Below are 17,920 nucleotides of genomic sequence, written 5' to 3'. Positions count from 1 at the left end.
AAACCGGGTGGAACTTTGAGAGCTTGATTCACCTTCTTCAAGTCCTGAATTAGGCGGAATGCCCCCACCCTTTTTTGGCACCACAAAATAAATGGAATAACGTCCCGTCCCTCGCTCCTGCAGAGGAACGGGAACTATGGCTTCCTAGCAGACGCAGGCATGAGAGTTTGCAACACGACTTGCTCCTTTTCCACTGAGACACTGGGAGACACCATAAAGAGACTCCTGAGCAGCCGAGCAAATTCTAAAGCGTAACCTTGTTCTATCACACTTAGAATCCACCAGTTCGACGTGATCTTGGCCCACACCCCATAAAAATGAGTGAGACGACCTCCTATCACTGGGACTGAGGAATGGACCAACCTTGCTTCATTGTGAAGGCTTAGCCTTGCCAAAACCCTGGCTGGCACCCTCCCTGCTTGTTCTACAGGCCCGAAAGGACTGGTTCCAGGACTGCCGGTATCATCTGTAACTTGTAAGACAACTAATCCAGTAAGAGGGAGGATGATAGCAGCGCATCCACCCTCGGTATACTTAGAAACTATTCTTATCCTTCAAGGGGAACAGGCATAATTTCCCCATAACTCTTTAAGACCCCCTTGTGGGGCATCCCATTCTGTCAGCACCATGCGCTTCAAGGCTTCGTGTAAGGGGAAAGCTTTCAGGGGTCTCCTTATGCCCTGCAGGATAGGATATCTATCCCCAGAATAAATATCCCTTGAAGGATCCACAGGATAGAAAGTCTGAGGTCATTCTAAAGCAGGCCTTCTCAATAAGTGCCATAGCAATTCAAACCTCTGTGTATGGAGGCTATGTAGCCTGAGCAGTTTTACCCTCAATCCAGCAGTTCCCTGAGAGCACTGAAACAGCGCGCTTAGAGTCAGGTGTTGCATTTTTAGCTGATGCAATGTGTGACCTGATCAGAACGTCCTCCTGGGAAGTAGCTTTGGGATGGTGGTAAGAAGACTCCTTTGGCTGCGGAACTAGGCATCAGACTCAGCATCCAAGACATCCTTTGCAAGCTTCCCCTTGGGGGGGGGGGGGGGGCTGCTGTCTGGAGAGGACCCAGAGAAACTAGTGAAAGATCTAGGGAAAGGCTCCCAGAGTATTCAGCCAGCTCAGGCTCATGAGGCCTTAGACACCAGCATCTTTGGGATCAGCATATGGTGGATCTGCTAGGCGATCCCCATCACATGCCACTTGAAGTAAAGCCCGTTTCTTTCAAGGGGCCAGAAAATTGAGGGCAATCTCCTGGTAGCAGCAAGAGGTAGTTGCCTTCCTCAGTGATATTCAGCGGGTCCCTTCAGTTGTAGTACCAGTAGGCGGACACCTCTAACTGTATTACCCAGATTACTATGGACCAGTGGATCCTAGAGATAATACAAAGGGAGTATGCGCCAGAATGCCTTATGCCAGTCCCAAGTGCCTTTATGTTTCCCCCTGCACCTCTCAAGTCAAGAAAGAAGCAGTAAAGACCATGCTACAAAGGTTACAAGACCTACATGCCTATTTCGCTCTGGGAAAAGGGCTAGGGATCTACTCTGAGGGAGCGACCAGGATCCTAAGAGGCAGCTCTACTGGGGGCAAACAGCCCCAAGGAACTGCTGCCCCAAGTACAAGTGGTCTCAACTACACCGAGGCCTCACCCTGGCTCTGCAAGCTTCAGCAAGATCAGTCTAACTTGTCTGCAGTTGCAGGAGACAGAGACTACTGGCAAGGGCCTAGGACCACTTCTCCTTTAGTAGCCAATAATGAGGTCATAAAGGAGGTGTTGTCATCTGTCCTCTGGCAGCTGAAGAGTGGGGGAATCCCAACGTGTAAGACTGATCTAGCAAAGAGGAAAAAGTACTTACAATTAAGATCTCACTTCAATGGGAAGCCAATGCATGTTGCACAAAACAGAAGTAATACAAACAAATCTCTTTTCCAAAAGTCTAGTCAGTGGGTACTGAAGTAATTGTAACCTTTTAATACAACTTTTAAATACCGCCACAGCCAACAGTTCTAAAAATACTGCTGCATCACTCTAGGCTTGTTCACACCCGAGTGTTCAAAAATTTCACACTGACCAACTACTGTCATACCAGGCTTTTGAGTAATACTGCAGGATGGGGACAGGATGGGGAGGGGCACCACCAACAGAAGGTGCACTCACCTGCTTCATCCTTTTGTAGTCAATCAGGCGGGGCGTAGGCACTGGTACCGGCGATGATGAGCTGCGGTCGGAAGAGCCGGGCAGTCAGTTCCAGCTGGTCATAGTCAATCACCCCAGATGCTGGCTGGAAAAGGGGAGTCTCTGTTGAAACACTTGAATTCTGCTTTCTCCACCATCTCAGAACCCTCTCTTCCCCTCCACCCCATACCTACTGCCCTAAGCTCAAGTAGCCTCCTTGAAATGACTTCTACTTTCACCCAATCCAACTGCCACTGCCACCCTCTGTATTTTAAGTCTGTAATTCCTTTTCCATTAGCGCTGCCTGCAAATGGTTAATAATTTCCCTTCATTAACATGAGCAAAGGGTATCATCTCTACCCAATTACCCTGCTGAGTGTTTTTTAAAATAGTTTTTGTACAGGAAAATTACACGGAGAAACTTCTTTTAACACCCAACAAATCGCAATGTTGAGCTCCTGGGTAGTGCATCTCCTGACAGAAGAGGAAATTTATAATTTGGCTAGGTCCAGCTGGTGACTTGACATGCAGGTGGGCTTCAGCACAGGTGTCACTGTATATGTCTGCAGTTGCTTCTCACTTGCACATCAAGCATATGCCAGAGAAAAATATCCCAAACCCACAGTACCAAGTCATCCATGGCGCTACATGGCTTTCCTTACTCACGTTCAGTTTATAGGGCATGGACTCAAAGTAGATGGACGTAGCTGATATCCGCTTCACGTCAGACATGTAACCATGGGTGAGGCTGCACACAGGAATTAGAAAGAAAGGTCAAAGGTCAGTCTGGATTCAGGAATCTCCACCAGAGCCATGGAAATCAATTAGCCAAGAGACATGGTGAACAAATTATATTTTTGTAAGGTCACCTTTGCCTGCAAGACCCAGATCAACCCCACAGGCTGACCCAGATCTGATTTTCTTTGGAGAAATCTGAAGTACAAGTCGTCAGATACAATGGAATTGATGCGGGGCAGGGGGGGAGCGTAGAACCAGGACTGGACCAGCCTGGCACAGTTCTCCACTTTGGAATACTCCTTTCCTGTCACCTGCCCTAGCATTTCCATACTCACTGTCCACCATCGGGGAGATCCAAGCCCATCAGACGATCATGAGGCTGCAGCAGTGCAGTGTAGGCAGCAAAGTTGGCAGGAGAGCCGGAGTAGGGCTGCACGTTGACCCCCCAACGTGAGGGGTCCAGGTCAAAGGCATCCAGGGCCCGCTGCTGGCAGAGCAGCTCAATCTGGTCTACTATCTCCGTCCCTGCATAGTACCTGTAAGCAAGGGGGGGGGGGGGAGAGGGGTCAGTGCATCTAGTGACAGCACTCAATGTTCTGGAAGCAGAAGTCAGTCGTCACTGTGAGAGAAGAGTCACGGTGCACAGGGATATGTGTCGCGGAGTCAGGAAGCATGAGATGGTATTGAGCAACTCCTGGCAGCATGCATGACGGGGTGCGGCAAGACTTGACCTGGAGTCTAAACCCGTTTAAGTACTAGACTCTCCCTCACAGTGTTGGATGATGGGAAGCAAAGCTCGTAACACGGTGTGGCAGGCGAGTATGTGTACATGTCTGTGTGTGTGCGCGCACACGCATGCATGCGTGTAAGCTCGTTACCCTCTTTCCTGGGTAGCCCTCTGAGTATTTGTTATTGAGGCAGGACCCCAGGGCCTCCAGAGCAGCACGACTGCAGAAGTTCTATGCAGGAGAGAAACAAGCACTTAAGAGTGCGACTTTCAAATACTTCCCCCTAACCCTCCTCATTATCCTTACAAGGCAGAGCAGCGGCACTTTAAGAGCCCGAGCCACATCTCTCTCTCTCTCTCTCTCTTCATGCATAGGAGACTGTTGGAATTTCATTTTGAAGGACATGGTTAAAACCAATAAGGCCATGATCAGGAGATTTAAAAGCAGCATCACAGAGCTGGGTTTTTAGGCTGGACAGGAATATGGTCAGAGAAGGGAAGTACGACGCACCAACTCAGGGAGGCTGTTCCAGGCATACAGCTCAGCAAGGTAGAAAGCACAGCGTGGGAAGTTGGCAAAGGAAGAGAAGGACACGGATAACAGCAGCTCGCCTGATACATGAAGGTTTCAAGGAGGAGCGTAGGGGGGAGATAAGTGAGGTAATAAGGAGGTGCAGATGGAACGCATCTGAGGGTTAATAAGAGACTGATACAGATACAGGAAAAGCAGAGCATTACAAATAGGAAAAAAATATGTATTTGTCTTCCTGTACGTTTGTCCTGACCAGACTGTAAGCTCTACAGCGCAGGGACTGTGTCTTGCGTATTTGTACAGTGCTATGTACAGCCAGTAGCATTATAGAAAATGATAAGTAGCAGCAGCAAGCAGTTCTCATCAACACACAAGCTTATACAAACTAATGTCCCCCACTTTCCCTTCACCTTTTCAAAAGGAAAAGTAGGGGGCACCACTTACGGGAGTGAAAAGCTTTATGCTTCACCACACCCATCAGACAATCAATAAACTGAGAACCTGTGACACTGCCATCTGCAATACCCACTGCACCACCAACTCATTTCCCAAAAGCTCTGAGATGGCTTTCAGGTAGCTGTAGCTTTCATTCTCTGTGAGTCAAATCCAGCCTCGAGGAGCTCATCTGAAGATGATGTTACGTGGTGGTGGTTGGGGGGGGTGCATGCACGGAGAGGTACCCCTACCTCTGAAGCAATGAGTTCCAAGCCCCGGCACTGCCGGTCCTTCTCCTGCTGCACCAGAGCCCACATTTCCGGGTCACTCTCAAACATGCTCTCTTGCCCTGTCCACATGGACGCACTCCTGGCCCAGGCCACCATCTCATTGTGCTGGGCCCCGATCGGGTGACGACTCCTCAGGGACTGCAGAGATGGAAGAACAGAGATGAGAATTAGACAGGCAACTTTTCCTGCCCCTCCAACTATAGTAGAGACCACCAGGAAATAAAAGGTTTATCCGGTGGTGATCACTAGCTTTAAAATTCCTTCCTCGCCTCCCCCCTCCTCCATTCACAGGGACTGCCCCCCTCCCCCTTCCCTGATTAGGCATGCCCAGCATGCATGCAGCACCCTGCCAAGGCAACCTACCGCCATAAGTCATCTTATCCCAAACAATCAGCTGCGTGAGGAACGAGGGCTTCTAGCGCCCTGGCTTTTAATCAACGGGGGCAGATGAGCTGATCTGCAGGCTCCTGTCAGATAAACGTTTCTGAGGCTCCCAGAGGTGTCATCCAACATCACCAGAGGCATTTCCGGAACTACCCAGGTTCCAGCTAATGTCTGGGAGAGGAAGCCCAGGGCCCCCTCCAACAGGCATCAGCCCTACCCGCTGTGATTTATAGGAGAACGGCCTCATCCGCAGGCTGTAATCAGTGTCTACAGTACTAAAAGAAAAACTGCCTATTCCTAAGATTGGACTCAGTGGACAGTGTTAAAGGAGAAAGCAGAGCTGCTTACCTGCAGCAGGTGTTCTCGGAGGAATGTCAAGTCCCAAAAAAATGGGTGACATCAGATGAGCCTGGTTTGGAACTTTGTCTTCAAATCTTCTAGAAGCTTTGAACATGCCCCACTACTGCACATGTGCAGCCTGCTATACAGGGGGCACCTTCAGTCTAGGAAAAACTCACAAATTTGGAGACCCAACTCCAAGAAGAGGCAGACAGGTTTTGGGAGGACTGCCATCCTGCTGTCCTTGGAGAATAGCTGTCATAGGTAAGCAACTCCGCTTCCTCAGAGCACAAGCAAGATGGAAATTCTCACAAGTGAGGAATCTCTCACTACAGGCTGCCCAGAACGAAAAAAAGGGGAAAAAATAAGCATGAACACTGCCAATGGGCAAACTTTTGGATGGCATTGGGCCATTTTAATATTTTTCCTGTTTTTTATTTTTTTTTTAAATGGGGCAGCCTAGAGAGACAGCAATGGGCCCTAGGGAGAATAGAGTTGAATTCTACACCTCAAAGAGATTCTGCAGGTCATAATGGCTGAAGCTACTAAAGCGATGTGAATGTGTGAAGAGGACTTCACGTTGGAGCTTTGCAGATCTCATCTATGAAGGCTGATTTTAGGTGGACTACGGATGCCACCATAGATCTGACACTATGAGCTTTGACATAGCCCACCAGATTCAGGCCTGTCCGGGAGTAACAGAAGGAGAGGCAATCTACTAGCCAATTCAAGAGAGTGCATTTGGCAAAAGCAATTCCAGGTTTGTTGGTGTCAAAACAAAAAAAAAAGGCTGAGTTGACATTCTAAGGCAGAGCTTTCCAATCTGTGTGTCGCGACACGTTAGTGTGTCGCCTGCAGTGTGCAGGTGTGTCGTGCACCGCGCCGTCAACTCAGACGTGAGTTTGGCCTTTTTTTTTTCTAGCGATTCACTTTTTTTTTTTTTCAGTTCGTGGGTTGCTTATTATTGGGCGATTTTTGCTGTCAATCGCAGTTTTTTTGGGCTTGGTGGGTGGGACGAGCCCAGCTGTCCCTGTCATTGGCTGCTGCTGCCGATGAGGCCTAGCCACGAGGAGTACTGACTGCAAGCAAGCGTCTGGTGATCATGGAAGGTGTTATGCAGCACAGCAGGACTGAACCTTGAAGGGAGTGAAGCACTTAACTGGCAACAATCAAAACGAAGAGGCACATGAGTGTGGGGGCCAGACATGTGCTGGGGGGGGGGGGAAGAGAGATGAGTGTGTGGGGGACAGGCATGTGCTTGGGCTTGCTTTTTTTGGAAAATAGGGCTTGGAATATTATATATTTTTAATATAAATGAAAGGTTTTCATGAGATAGGTTGTGTTGTGAAACATTTTATTTATGTATATATTTAAGGAAACAAATTGTCGAAATACGTTTCGTTCGTTTAACCTTTAACCTCTGGCTTGCTAGTAGACTGAATTACTTGTTGTGAAATTATGTTTGACTAAAAAGCCTGTCACCAACATGAAAAGTTTGGAAAGCTCTGTTCTAAGGGCTTCAGTCTGCTCGAAACTGAACCCCAAAGTTCTCTTGTAGTCAAAACCACGTAGCTCTTGTTCACCTCTGTGGACATGTGGCCTGGGAAAAAATATTAGAAGGACATTTCACTGATTAAGGCTAAAGTCCAATACTTAAGCATAAATTTAGGATGTGTGCGCAGAACCACCCTATTGTAAAAAATCCTTGTGTAAGGTGGATAAGTCACTATGGCCTGGAGATCACGGACTATGTGGGACAAAATAACCTCCACCAAAAATATGGCCTTCCAGGCCATGTACTTCAGTTCACAAGAGTCTAAGCTCCAAGGAAGCTTTCATCAAATGGCTGAGCACCACATCCTCTAGTCAACTAATCAGTATTCAGGACTGGTAGCCATTGTGATTAAATCTAAAAGTGTTTATTGATTATTTTAATGTGTATGTATATTGTACACCACCAAGATTTGTGAATTGGTGGAATATAAATGTTTAAAATAGATACATACATACATTTGCACTGGAAAAATCTGAAAGGGTAATCCCTTGGCCAGACAGGAGTGAAATCAGCCACCAGAATAGAGTACTTCAGAGACTGGGTGATGCAGATGCTCTCCCAGAGATCCTGAGTGGCTTGCTCCCACTGTTATCTCAGACACCATTGGGCACTTCTCATATGAAGATGTGCCAAGGGAGTATCTCAATGTAATCTGCTTTGAAGTGGCTGACCAGTCATGCAAGGCAGAATATAAATAAAATAATATCCTAGCAACTCAACACACAGATGGTGATATGTAAGTCAAAATCTGTATTTCCTTTTTCTGATTATGCTGAGGACTCAAGTATCTGAGATTACACTGGGCCAACAGTTTATGTAAAACCTCAGCTTCCTTCTGACAGTGAGGTCATCTTGGATGGATACTGGCATCCTGGCTATGTTTGCCCAGATCTAATCAAAATCCTGACCCAGGTTTTGTCTAAGGTGCTGTTTGTGGCTTTTAGACCATCTGCTGTCTGGTCCGAGAGTGAGGTCCCTGATGTTGATGGGGCCAAGAGGCAGAGAAAGCATTTCTTCTGAGGATAGAAATGCCTTATTGGCACCCCACTCAGAAACCTCCTGGTTGAGAGAGTGGGTCTGGAATGGTATAGGAGAGGATATGAAGCATTGCATGGTGGTCTTTTATAGTAGCACCACTTCTTTGACCTTATATCCAAAGAGATTCTCCTCATTGCAAGGAACATCAGCGAACTTTTCCTGGACTTCCTGTCATAGGTCTGAGGCCCATAGCCCAACAAGTCTACAGGCAGCAATAGTCACTACAGAGACTCTTGATGCTGTCTCAAAAACATCAATAGGTCAACTGGACATGTTATTTTCTACAGTCCATACCCTTGTCCACCAGTGACTCCAAGACATCACCTGCATCTAAGAAAGTTGCTCTGCTGTCTCCTTTACACTCTTCTGATTGTCTTTGCATGTGGTTCATAATAGCTGGTAGGATTCTATATGAACACTGAGCATAGCCCTCTGGAAAAAAACCAAAAATCTTTTCTCTCCCAAGCAAGTCCAGAGTATGGGGAAATCCTCCACAGAGGTAGCAAAGAATGGATTCTAGATCGCTTGACCTTCTTAAAAAAGCACAATTGATCACCACTGATTGGGGAGGCAGCTGCTACTTTGTTGATTCAGAAATCTCCAGTCAGGATATATCATCTCCATCTTCTTAATAATTGCAAACCAACGAAGAGCAGGCTTTTCACACATTCCTCATCTGTGTCGCCTGATGGATTTCAATGGACCAGGGAGAGGGCAGTTTTACTTAAAATGTTCCACTTTCTGGAGAATATCAAGCATCTTGGCTCTGGGCTCTCCTTTGCTGGTTTACATTGCAAAGAATGAAAAGGTCCTCCAGAGGAAACTATCTCCTTTCCAGTGGAGGAGAGGTGTTACAAGGGGAGACCTGTAGACCCTCCTCATTGGAAAAGTCCTCAGATCCATAATCGCACCCCAGGAGTATTCTGAGTTGAGCATGACTGTAAATTGGGAGTGTGGACCTGAACATCACCCGGCTAGCAAACAAGGCCTCAAAGACAGCAGGACTTGTCTGTTGAGTCTACACACTGTTGAACTCCTGCAACTTGGTGAAACTTCTTCCTCTTATGGGCTGGAGAGTAATATCGGTGCAACAGTTTCCAATGTTGATTCCTCTCCAGGAACCAGCAAAGAGATCCTTCCACTGGGTGTCAAGAGAGTTTCCAGAAGAGACTGGACACAAAGACACTAATGCAGTTGATGCTGGTGCACCTCTTGGATTTTCCTATCCAGCAACTTCTCAAAACTTGCCATGCCAACATGGCCTGAGAAACAGGGGGAGAGCCCACATCCTCCTGTGGTACCAGAGGTGTACCTGTGGCTGACACATGGATCCTCAGAAACTTGTGATTTCAGGGAATACATGGAAGATGAGCTCTCCCATGCTACAGGAGATTCAATGTCCCCGCTCCCAGCATTGTGCATTGATGGAAACCAGATGCTTCTTGGCCTTCATCTGATGTAATGTTCATCAGAGTTTCCGCGATGCCAGAACTAAAAAAAGAGAATGCTTTGCTCTTTTAGGGTGGGAGGAGCCAGATGACAGCCAATTTCTTTGACGCTGTCTGGTGCTCGATGTCGAGGGGGATCAATGCCTCCTCAATATTGATGCACCAGCAGCAGTCATTATAGATAGGAAAATTGGTTCTTACCTGCTAATTTTCATTCCTGTAGTACCACAGATCAGTCTAGACTCCTGGGTTTTGCCTCCCTGCCAGCAGATGAAGACAGAGAAAGTTTCACCGATACTGTATATAACCAAGTGTGCCACCTACAGTCCCTCAGTACTGACCTGTAGCCAAGCCAAGATGACAGCAACAACCTTAAAATTTCTAAGCAAACTCGCTCCCTTCCAAAGAGCCAGAAGGTGAAGTTGCCCAAAAAGACAATGGAAAACTCGTTTCCCAAATTTAACATAGGTGATCAACATTGAAAAACCCCCTATGAGGAAAGGCTGAAGAGGTTAGGGCTGTTCAGCTTGGAGAAGAGACGGCTGAGGGGGGATATCATAGAGGTCTTTAAGATCATGAGAGGTCTTGAACGAGTAGATGTGACTCGGTTATTTACACTTTCGAATAATAGAAGGACTAGGGGGCATTCCATGAAGTTAGCAAGTAGCACATTTAAGACTAATCGAGAAAATTCTTTTTCACTCAACGCACAATAAATCTCTGGAATTTGTTGCCAGAGGATGTGGTTAGTGCAGGTTAGTGTAGCTGGGTTCAAAAAAGGTTTGGATAAGTTCTTGGAAGAGAAGTCCATTAACTGCTATTAATCAAGTTTACTTAGGGAATAGTCACTGCTATTAATTGCATCAGTAGCATGGGAACTTCTAGGTGTTTGGGTAATTGCCAGGTTCTTGTGGCCTGGTTTGGCCTCTGTTGGAAACGGGATGCTGGGCTTGATGGACCCTTGGTCTGACCCAGCATGGCAATTTCTTATGTTCTTATGTTCTTAACAGTACAAGCAGCAGACTTGTTGAAGCCCAGATGGTTAAACACTGTATTCAAAATTCACATACATTTAAGCATTTATTTATTTATTTATAATTTTTATATACCGACATTCTTACATTAAAATGCAAATCATACCGGTTTACATAAAACAGAAAAAGCAGGAAAAAATATTTCCATAGTCAATACAGAGAACATTTATAATAAAATTGTTAACAAAGGCATAAGGTAGGAACTTGAAAAAAAGGTTACCGGTACTTAACAGAAAACATAAAAGAAAAAATATTAAATGAAGCACAAAGAGTTGCACGAAGGGGTGCACAAAGGGGAGAGCCTTTTAAAATTTAAAATGGACTATTCCAGATCGAATAGTATGTTCTGAACGGGGAGGTAATTTTCATCCACAATTAAATTATTGCGAGCAAAGGTGGATATTTAGATTGTCTTCTCAAAGTCCGACAGGTAATGAACGAGTCTGTAGACTGGATGACATTAATTTGACATCACATTTTTCAGGACTACTATTGGTTGAACAATGGCCCGTTGAGATCAGTGATTGGCTGAAGTTGGATTCAGTAGGAAGTTTAAAAAAGCCGGTTAAAACAAAATGGAGGATCTCATTTGGAAATGCTGAGGCATGATTGAGATGGGTGACAGAAAAAATTGGAGCGTATGAAGCATTTATAAGAAGTATTATTGATATAAGTATGTTCATTAGTAAGTGAGCATGGCAATTTCTTCTTTCTGTTATAGAAAATCAAAATATGCAGTTAATGCCCCTGACAAAGTATCCATCGAAACATGAGCCGTGTCGGGCAGGATATTTGAGCCGCTCCTCGAGCATTTAACCGCTCAGAAAAGACCACAAAACATAACTGTCTTTTGCTTGTCAACTGACTAAAATGTTTAAAAAATTAAAAAACAACATATACAATAAAAAGTGAAAAAGTGAAACAAGCTCACATAAGTCTGTGAAACGAAGACCAAATGATTATACAAGTAAAATACAGTCAGTTACTGTGGACCGTTTTTGTAGTGGTGATTACATTAAACAACCACACATTTGAGAAGGAGAGTTACAATATAAACTCTCCTCAACATTATATGAGGTCTCTATTCACAAACAAGAAAAATAGATGTTTCCATGTACATGTGATGTTCGTTTGTTGAACGTATAGTTGATTACATCACATCAGCAGTTCAATTGATTAATAAGGGTTATATACAGTGTCAGTAAAAACTTTCTGTCTCCATTTTCGATTCCTGCAAAACCCAGGAGTCTGGACTGATCTGGATATGTATAAGGAACCCAAGTTCCCTGATGTCAAATGTCTCCAATGAAGATACCAATGGTCCAGGCTTATGATACCCAAGATGCTTTTCCATGAGGTCAAGATGGGAACAACATCCCAAAAGAATCACAGTTGTACAGAGGGAACACCCCTGTACGTCGTGGTCAGGCTCCAGACAAAGGGCATATCTATCATGGGGATACATGATAGATATCTGTAAGCATAGGGGGCATTTTTCAAAGATGCTGGCTTTCTTCTCCTTTTGTGGCACTGATCAAAAAATGAATGAAGCAAAATCACATGACTTATGGCAAGAAACTAGTAACCGATGTCTCCTCGATGCACGGATACCATGTGGCCAGAAAAATTAAGTCAAAACAACTACCTAAAAGGACTTTAGAGAAGACCACAGTGCTCTGCAAATAATGAATACTGCATGCCTGGGGAAACAAAATCCCTGACAGGCAGAAGAGAGCAACCAGTAGGGCATGTTCAAAGCTTGCAAAAACTTTGAAGTCAAAGTTCCATACTGGGCTCCGTCTAATATCATCATCCATGTGAGAACTGCCTTTCTGCTTGTCCTCGAAAACTGCCTTTTCAACAGGAAATATGTTGTGTGTATGTGCAATTATTCTTTTCTACCATTTGTTTCTTCCCTTAAAAATAAAACATGCTTCTAAACAAACAGGAAGTTAAAGCTGACAGCATCAAGTACTCATCCTCCTTCTCTACCATTACTGGATGTGAGAGGTCAGACTGGCAGTAGGGATGTGAGGAGGCCCACACTCTACACTTAATCCACGCATATCTAACAATGGTCAAACATCATATGCCCTGAAATGACTCTCCAGCAATAGTAAGGATGCTCAACGGTGCACAAGGTGAGTGCTGGTTTCTGCTGATGAACACGACAGCAACACTTTCTGTCTGTGGCTAAGCAGGAGATGCTTTAAAACATGTTAAACATCCCATTATCCCTTCAACATGAAACTCAAATAGTATAATCAAAAAAATAAATGTTAGGGTCTGACCTGATGGCTCAGTACCACACACTGCCACAGAGGAGCTGGTTGGGACTGGAGATGCCCCTGACGTGAGGGAGCCAGTCATCGACAAACAGTAATAATCTAGTGGCTGGACTTGGGACAGCGCACTAACCAGGTTCAGCAGGGTATCTCCCCATTCTTGGAACCTGCCCTCCCAGTCTGTTTTTCAGGATATCCACCATTAATATATATGAGCTGTATTTGCAGACAATGCAAGCCAAATACACTTTATGCACATCCACATGTGGATATACTAAAAACCAGACTGGCCATGTGGTCCCAAAGGACCAGGTTCAGAACCACTGCCCTAGACCGTAAACTTGTTTTTTAGGAGAGGAGAAGGGGGCTCTTTAACCGTGCAAATTTGCCTTTCAGAGGACTTGCATATATCGACAGCATTGTGTTATCATTTACTCTCGTGGACCTGGGTGTCACTGCTCCACCAAATATACAGAGACCTGAAATGCAAACAGGTAATGGAGGAGGATGAAGACAGGGAATGATGGATGGGGGTATGGAGGGATCCAGAACAATGAAGGGGAAAGGCTGGCGAGCAGAAGCAAGGAGGACAATGACAACAATGCTCATTGCACTGCCAACTCCTTGATCAATCAGCTGCAAGTGTACTCTGGATAGTTTCTGCCAGCACTATGAACCTAAACTCATCATGCTGGACCTGAGCACACTCACGATTATTTTCCCTGAAGCTTCCTTTTTTTTTTTTTTTTGGCTCCGCAGTTTCTCCCTGCCTCTCTGGGATTTCAGATCAACCAGGACCAGCCTTTATTGCACTACCGCGCCATGAGCTTTCATTCACAGCTATCTGGGTTCCCCTCTCCCAAATTCACTTAAGTCCTGCCACTGCACCGATGATCCTTGGCCAAGCGCCTTACACCACGCAGTAGGACTCCCGCCTGAGCCATGCGATCACGGGGTCCCAAGCCTGGCCATTAGCTGCCACTGTAGTTCGATGACTGACTGCACCCCTCCCCCACCTTTCCCCAGGGGTTGTGAACTGCATCTGTCTGCAGATTACCAGGCCCCAGCCCAGCAACCAAAGACCTGACCTGCAAACCATTTCAGGTCCCTCCACACAGAAGGGCACAGCACAAAAGCAATGGGCCTGCCCAGGATCTTCATTTCGTGGGAGAAAAGCATCAAAATGACTTGTTAAGTCGGCCTCAATCTGTGCGAGAGAAAACCGTAACTTTGAAAAACAATTCCATTAAAAAGAGAAAGCCTCTTAATTCAAAGTTCACCTCACTTTTCGAATTCAGGGGCCGATGCAATAAAACACGCATGCAAGCCACATTCTTTGGGTGCCCGATGCAGTATTTAAATGAAAGGCTGCGCTAGGGGACAATTGGGCGTCCATAGTGCTCAAATGCATCGAGCGTCCATTTATTATCCTGCTTCTTCGGGCAGATTTTGATGAGGTTGCTGAAGATGCCCATAGCCAAAGCGCCCTTACTATGGGCATCTAAATGATGCATCCATAAGAATTTTTTTTTTTAAATCAAGCCAATATACTTTATTTTTCCAACACCACGAGCAGTAAATTTAAGTGTCACAATGACTCTAAGTAAGCAGGAACCACAGAGTCTCATATTTTTTAATTTCTCATGAATCCTTGACTTGTAGATTGACTTTATGCCACCTCTGGGCTGATGTTAAATTTGCCACATTAAAAAGTGTGCGATGAGCGCCCACTGATTTTCTGCAGGGAGGGGGGGCTAAATAGCTACCGGTAATAGCCTCAACTACATGGAATTTCATTGTGATGGGCGCTATCAGCTTTACATTTGTTTGGGAGCGTTTTTGACGCGCAAATATCCTTTTTGCATCGGGTGCTAGTCTTGCATATCCAACTACTTATAAAACCTGTGCGCTAGGCCGGGTGCACTTTATTGCATCTGCCCTTCAATATATAATCCTACGCACATTTTTTTGCCAATTGCATGCTGCCTCCAACATGATGAAACTGACTACTACAGGTTGCATCACCCTCAGACAGGAAGAGAAAAAACCGGAGGCAAACTTAATTTTACCAACTCGATCAGCACAATGCAGTTTATGAACGGGGCTGGAGAACTTTTCTTCTCCGTGATTAACAGCTTGACTGGCCAACCTTTTCGCTTCCAGTCTGTTATGAAACCGGATCATCTTTTTGCAATCCTACTGCTGCTAAGAATATTTAACAATAATCTGCATTTCTTCCCCCTACCTTCTCCGCTCCCAGTATTCCAGTTCCAAACAACAGAAAATTGATTCTCAGCTGCCTCAGATGAAACTGTACTTTTTGTGTAAACAAGTACTTCACTGTTAATCTCAAGGTCCACTGCTGAGAGATAATCATCACCCTTTACATAACTTATTTCGACTCGATCTCCATTCACCCTGCTGTTTTCACATATAGGTTAGCATTAATGTCTTTCTGTAATAAAAGCAGATTCGCAAAGGAGGGGGGAGTTGGAGGAAGCTGCGATATGACAGCAATAAAAGCCAGCAAAGTGTGACAGTGTTTCGAGGCAGAGCTGATGGCCTCAGCCTGAGCTCAGCTGTCTTCTTTCACCCCTCACTACCCCAGCCTGCCTATTGCACTGCAGAAAAAAAAAAACCAGAAAAAAAGAGGGCGCAAACAGCACAGCAGAGAGAACCAGGGCAGCGTCAACAACTGATTCAATACTTGTTTTTCTAGGTTCAGGAACTCAGATGACCGGCCACCATAGTTTACAATTAAATCCCAGGATCTTTCATCAATGTATGGGCATAAGAGGCGTCGGGATTAAAGCAGCAGAAAGCCTATGGCCTAGAGTACTTACACTCTTAACAGGGCAGCACAACTGCCACGAAGCTAATAGCTTAAAGCACATGCATGCACGCAGACACAGGAAAAGGGGCAGCAGCTCTGGCATTTCAAGTACTGTGTGTTCGTACTCGCCCACCTCGGAGTTGTAGCAGATCACCCCCCAACTTACATTGGCCAGGCGCCTGAAAGTCAGTGTTAACATGCTGGACCGAATCTGTTTGCAGGAGATCGCTGCTGCGCTACCGCGTCTTTCCCTCAGGTCCCTCCAGTTGCACCGGCTGCACTCAAGCTTAGGAGGCTGGGGGGCAAAATCCACGTGCGCGCCTGCGCGCTACAGACTGTCACTGGCCGACACCTGTACTGCGCAGGCGCAGCAGTCTGACACATGCCGGGAGCTGTAGTTTTAGCCTGCCTTGCCACGCAGCCTTGCATCGAGCGCGTGTTAATGCACCACTACCGATGGAAACTTCTGTGGAGAGGCAGAAAAACATATATGAGAGTAAACTACCAGCTTCAGATTCTGTAATTATATATAATCTTTGCACAACGAATACACTAACAGCGAGCTCAGCGTTTGTGTAGTCATGTAAAGCATTTAGTTCATACTGCTCCGCCCAGCCCACATGGTCCACGATTGAGATGTCTTTGGAAGGAGTAAAAAGTAGTAAAATAGTGCAGACAGCCCAACTTCGCAAAGGTAATCAGGGAAATCGGGATGGGAGGAAGGGAAGAAGAGGCAGGTGATCCAGCCAAGAAGCGCATTTCAGTGGCCTAGGATGACTGCTGAAGTTGGTAGTGCATCAGAAAAATCTGCTGCTGCTGCCACGCGATCTGTTCTCTGAGCTGCATCCTCAGCTTGAGATCATCAATATGGGCCAAGCTCAAAATGTCTCCTTTGATATGCTAACACCTGCGACATTGAGAAGGCCTTTGATGATGATGTCAGGCTGTGGGAGATAGTTCAGAGTGTTGGCAATCCAGAACAGAAGCAGAGCTCATGTCAATCTGCTGCCTGAGTAGAGGGATAGGATAGGATTAAATTCCCCCCACCCACGCTGCCATCTCTGCTAAGGTACCCAAAAGGAATGCATCAGAGGCGGTTATATCATGAAGCAGGGTAAGGTGGGGGCCTCAGGTGGCAGAATTTTGGAGTAGCAAAAGGTACCCCTCCAAAACACTTCTACCGCAGTTGCCGTCTCATCCTGCCTCCAAAGTCAAACATCACACTGGGCAGCTGCCGATCTGAGCCTTGCATATGTCATGCCCGTCTAAGAGGCCACTTACAAGGCTCTTCTGCACGGTTCACAGGCCCACCATGGGGCAGCACGTGCCACCAATCCCAAGGGCTGGGAGGTGCTCTGGAGGCAGCAGGAGATCAGATCGCTAGCCCAGCCACTCTGCCAAACAAGCCCTCTGTGATCGGGGCTGCCAGGGACGGAGTGGAAGTTTGGGGAGGAAGGGAGAGGAGCTCCAGGGAGGGGAGGGGCAGCTGCTTGGCTTTGGGCATTTGGAAGCTCCCAGCCTTTCTCTCTGGATGGCTGCAGCTCGGAGCTGCACTTTCTTTGTTTCTTATTCCATGCTTAGGGCTGATCCAGTGCAAAGAAGGAGAAGCTCATGGTAGTGGAGGTAGGGAGGGGATAATAGCAGGGAGAGCGAGATTGGCAGAGGGAGGGAAGCAGAGACAGGAGGGGGAGAGGCGAGTACGCACCAGAACCTGAGAACTGGCCTTTTTGGACCCTGTAATTGTTACGCCCGTCGGTCGCAGATGGCTGCGACCACTAATGCTCACCTCTTTCTTTGCTGCATTGTCATCCATTGGAAGAATGGCAGTCTCCGCCAACCACCGCTGACCAGCCTGGCGTTCCCGGGACGGCGTGGGCGCTGCCAACTGCCATCTTGTTCCAGAAATTACCTAGTCGCACGTGTGCGCGCACGGGCCACCTTTGTACATGTCATGGGGGCGTCCCCTCCGGATGACATCACCATTCTCTTGTACTTAAGCTGGCTGGCCTTTCAGGTTAACAAGTTAGCAAGGAGTTTCCTCGTTGCTGAATTCCGCTCCATCCTTGGACTTCCTGTTCCAGATTCTACACTTGGCGTGAGACACTCTGG

The 17,920-nt window shown here is 46.3% G+C and overlaps 1 protein-coding gene across 1 annotated transcript in view; it reads right to left on the bottom strand.

Annotated features, from left to right (window-relative positions):
- Positions 1-16,131, bottom strand: part of SHMT2 (serine hydroxymethyltransferase 2) — a 39,967-nt gene extending 23,836 nt beyond the window's left edge. The window contains 7 exon segments of the mRNA XM_029594884.1: positions 2,156-2,185; positions 2,187-2,279; positions 2,840-2,921; positions 3,247-3,446; positions 3,790-3,870; positions 4,857-5,033; positions 15,978-16,131. Coding sequence (XP_029450744.1) covers positions 2,156-2,185; positions 2,187-2,279; positions 2,840-2,921; positions 3,247-3,446; positions 3,790-3,870; positions 4,857-5,033; positions 15,978-16,010 — 696 coding nt within the window. The 5' untranslated portion in view covers positions 16,011-16,131.
- Positions 16,132-17,920: the final 1,789 nt, after the last annotated feature.

The sequence above is a fragment of the Rhinatrema bivittatum genome, chromosome 3 (assembly GCF_901001135.1).
Source record: "Rhinatrema bivittatum chromosome 3, aRhiBiv1.1, whole genome shotgun sequence".
Classification (NCBI taxonomy): domain Eukaryota; kingdom Metazoa; phylum Chordata; class Amphibia; order Gymnophiona; family Rhinatrematidae; genus Rhinatrema; species Rhinatrema bivittatum.
Note: the sequence above shows the minus strand (reverse complement) of the source record. Positions and strands in the feature narration are given on the sequence as shown.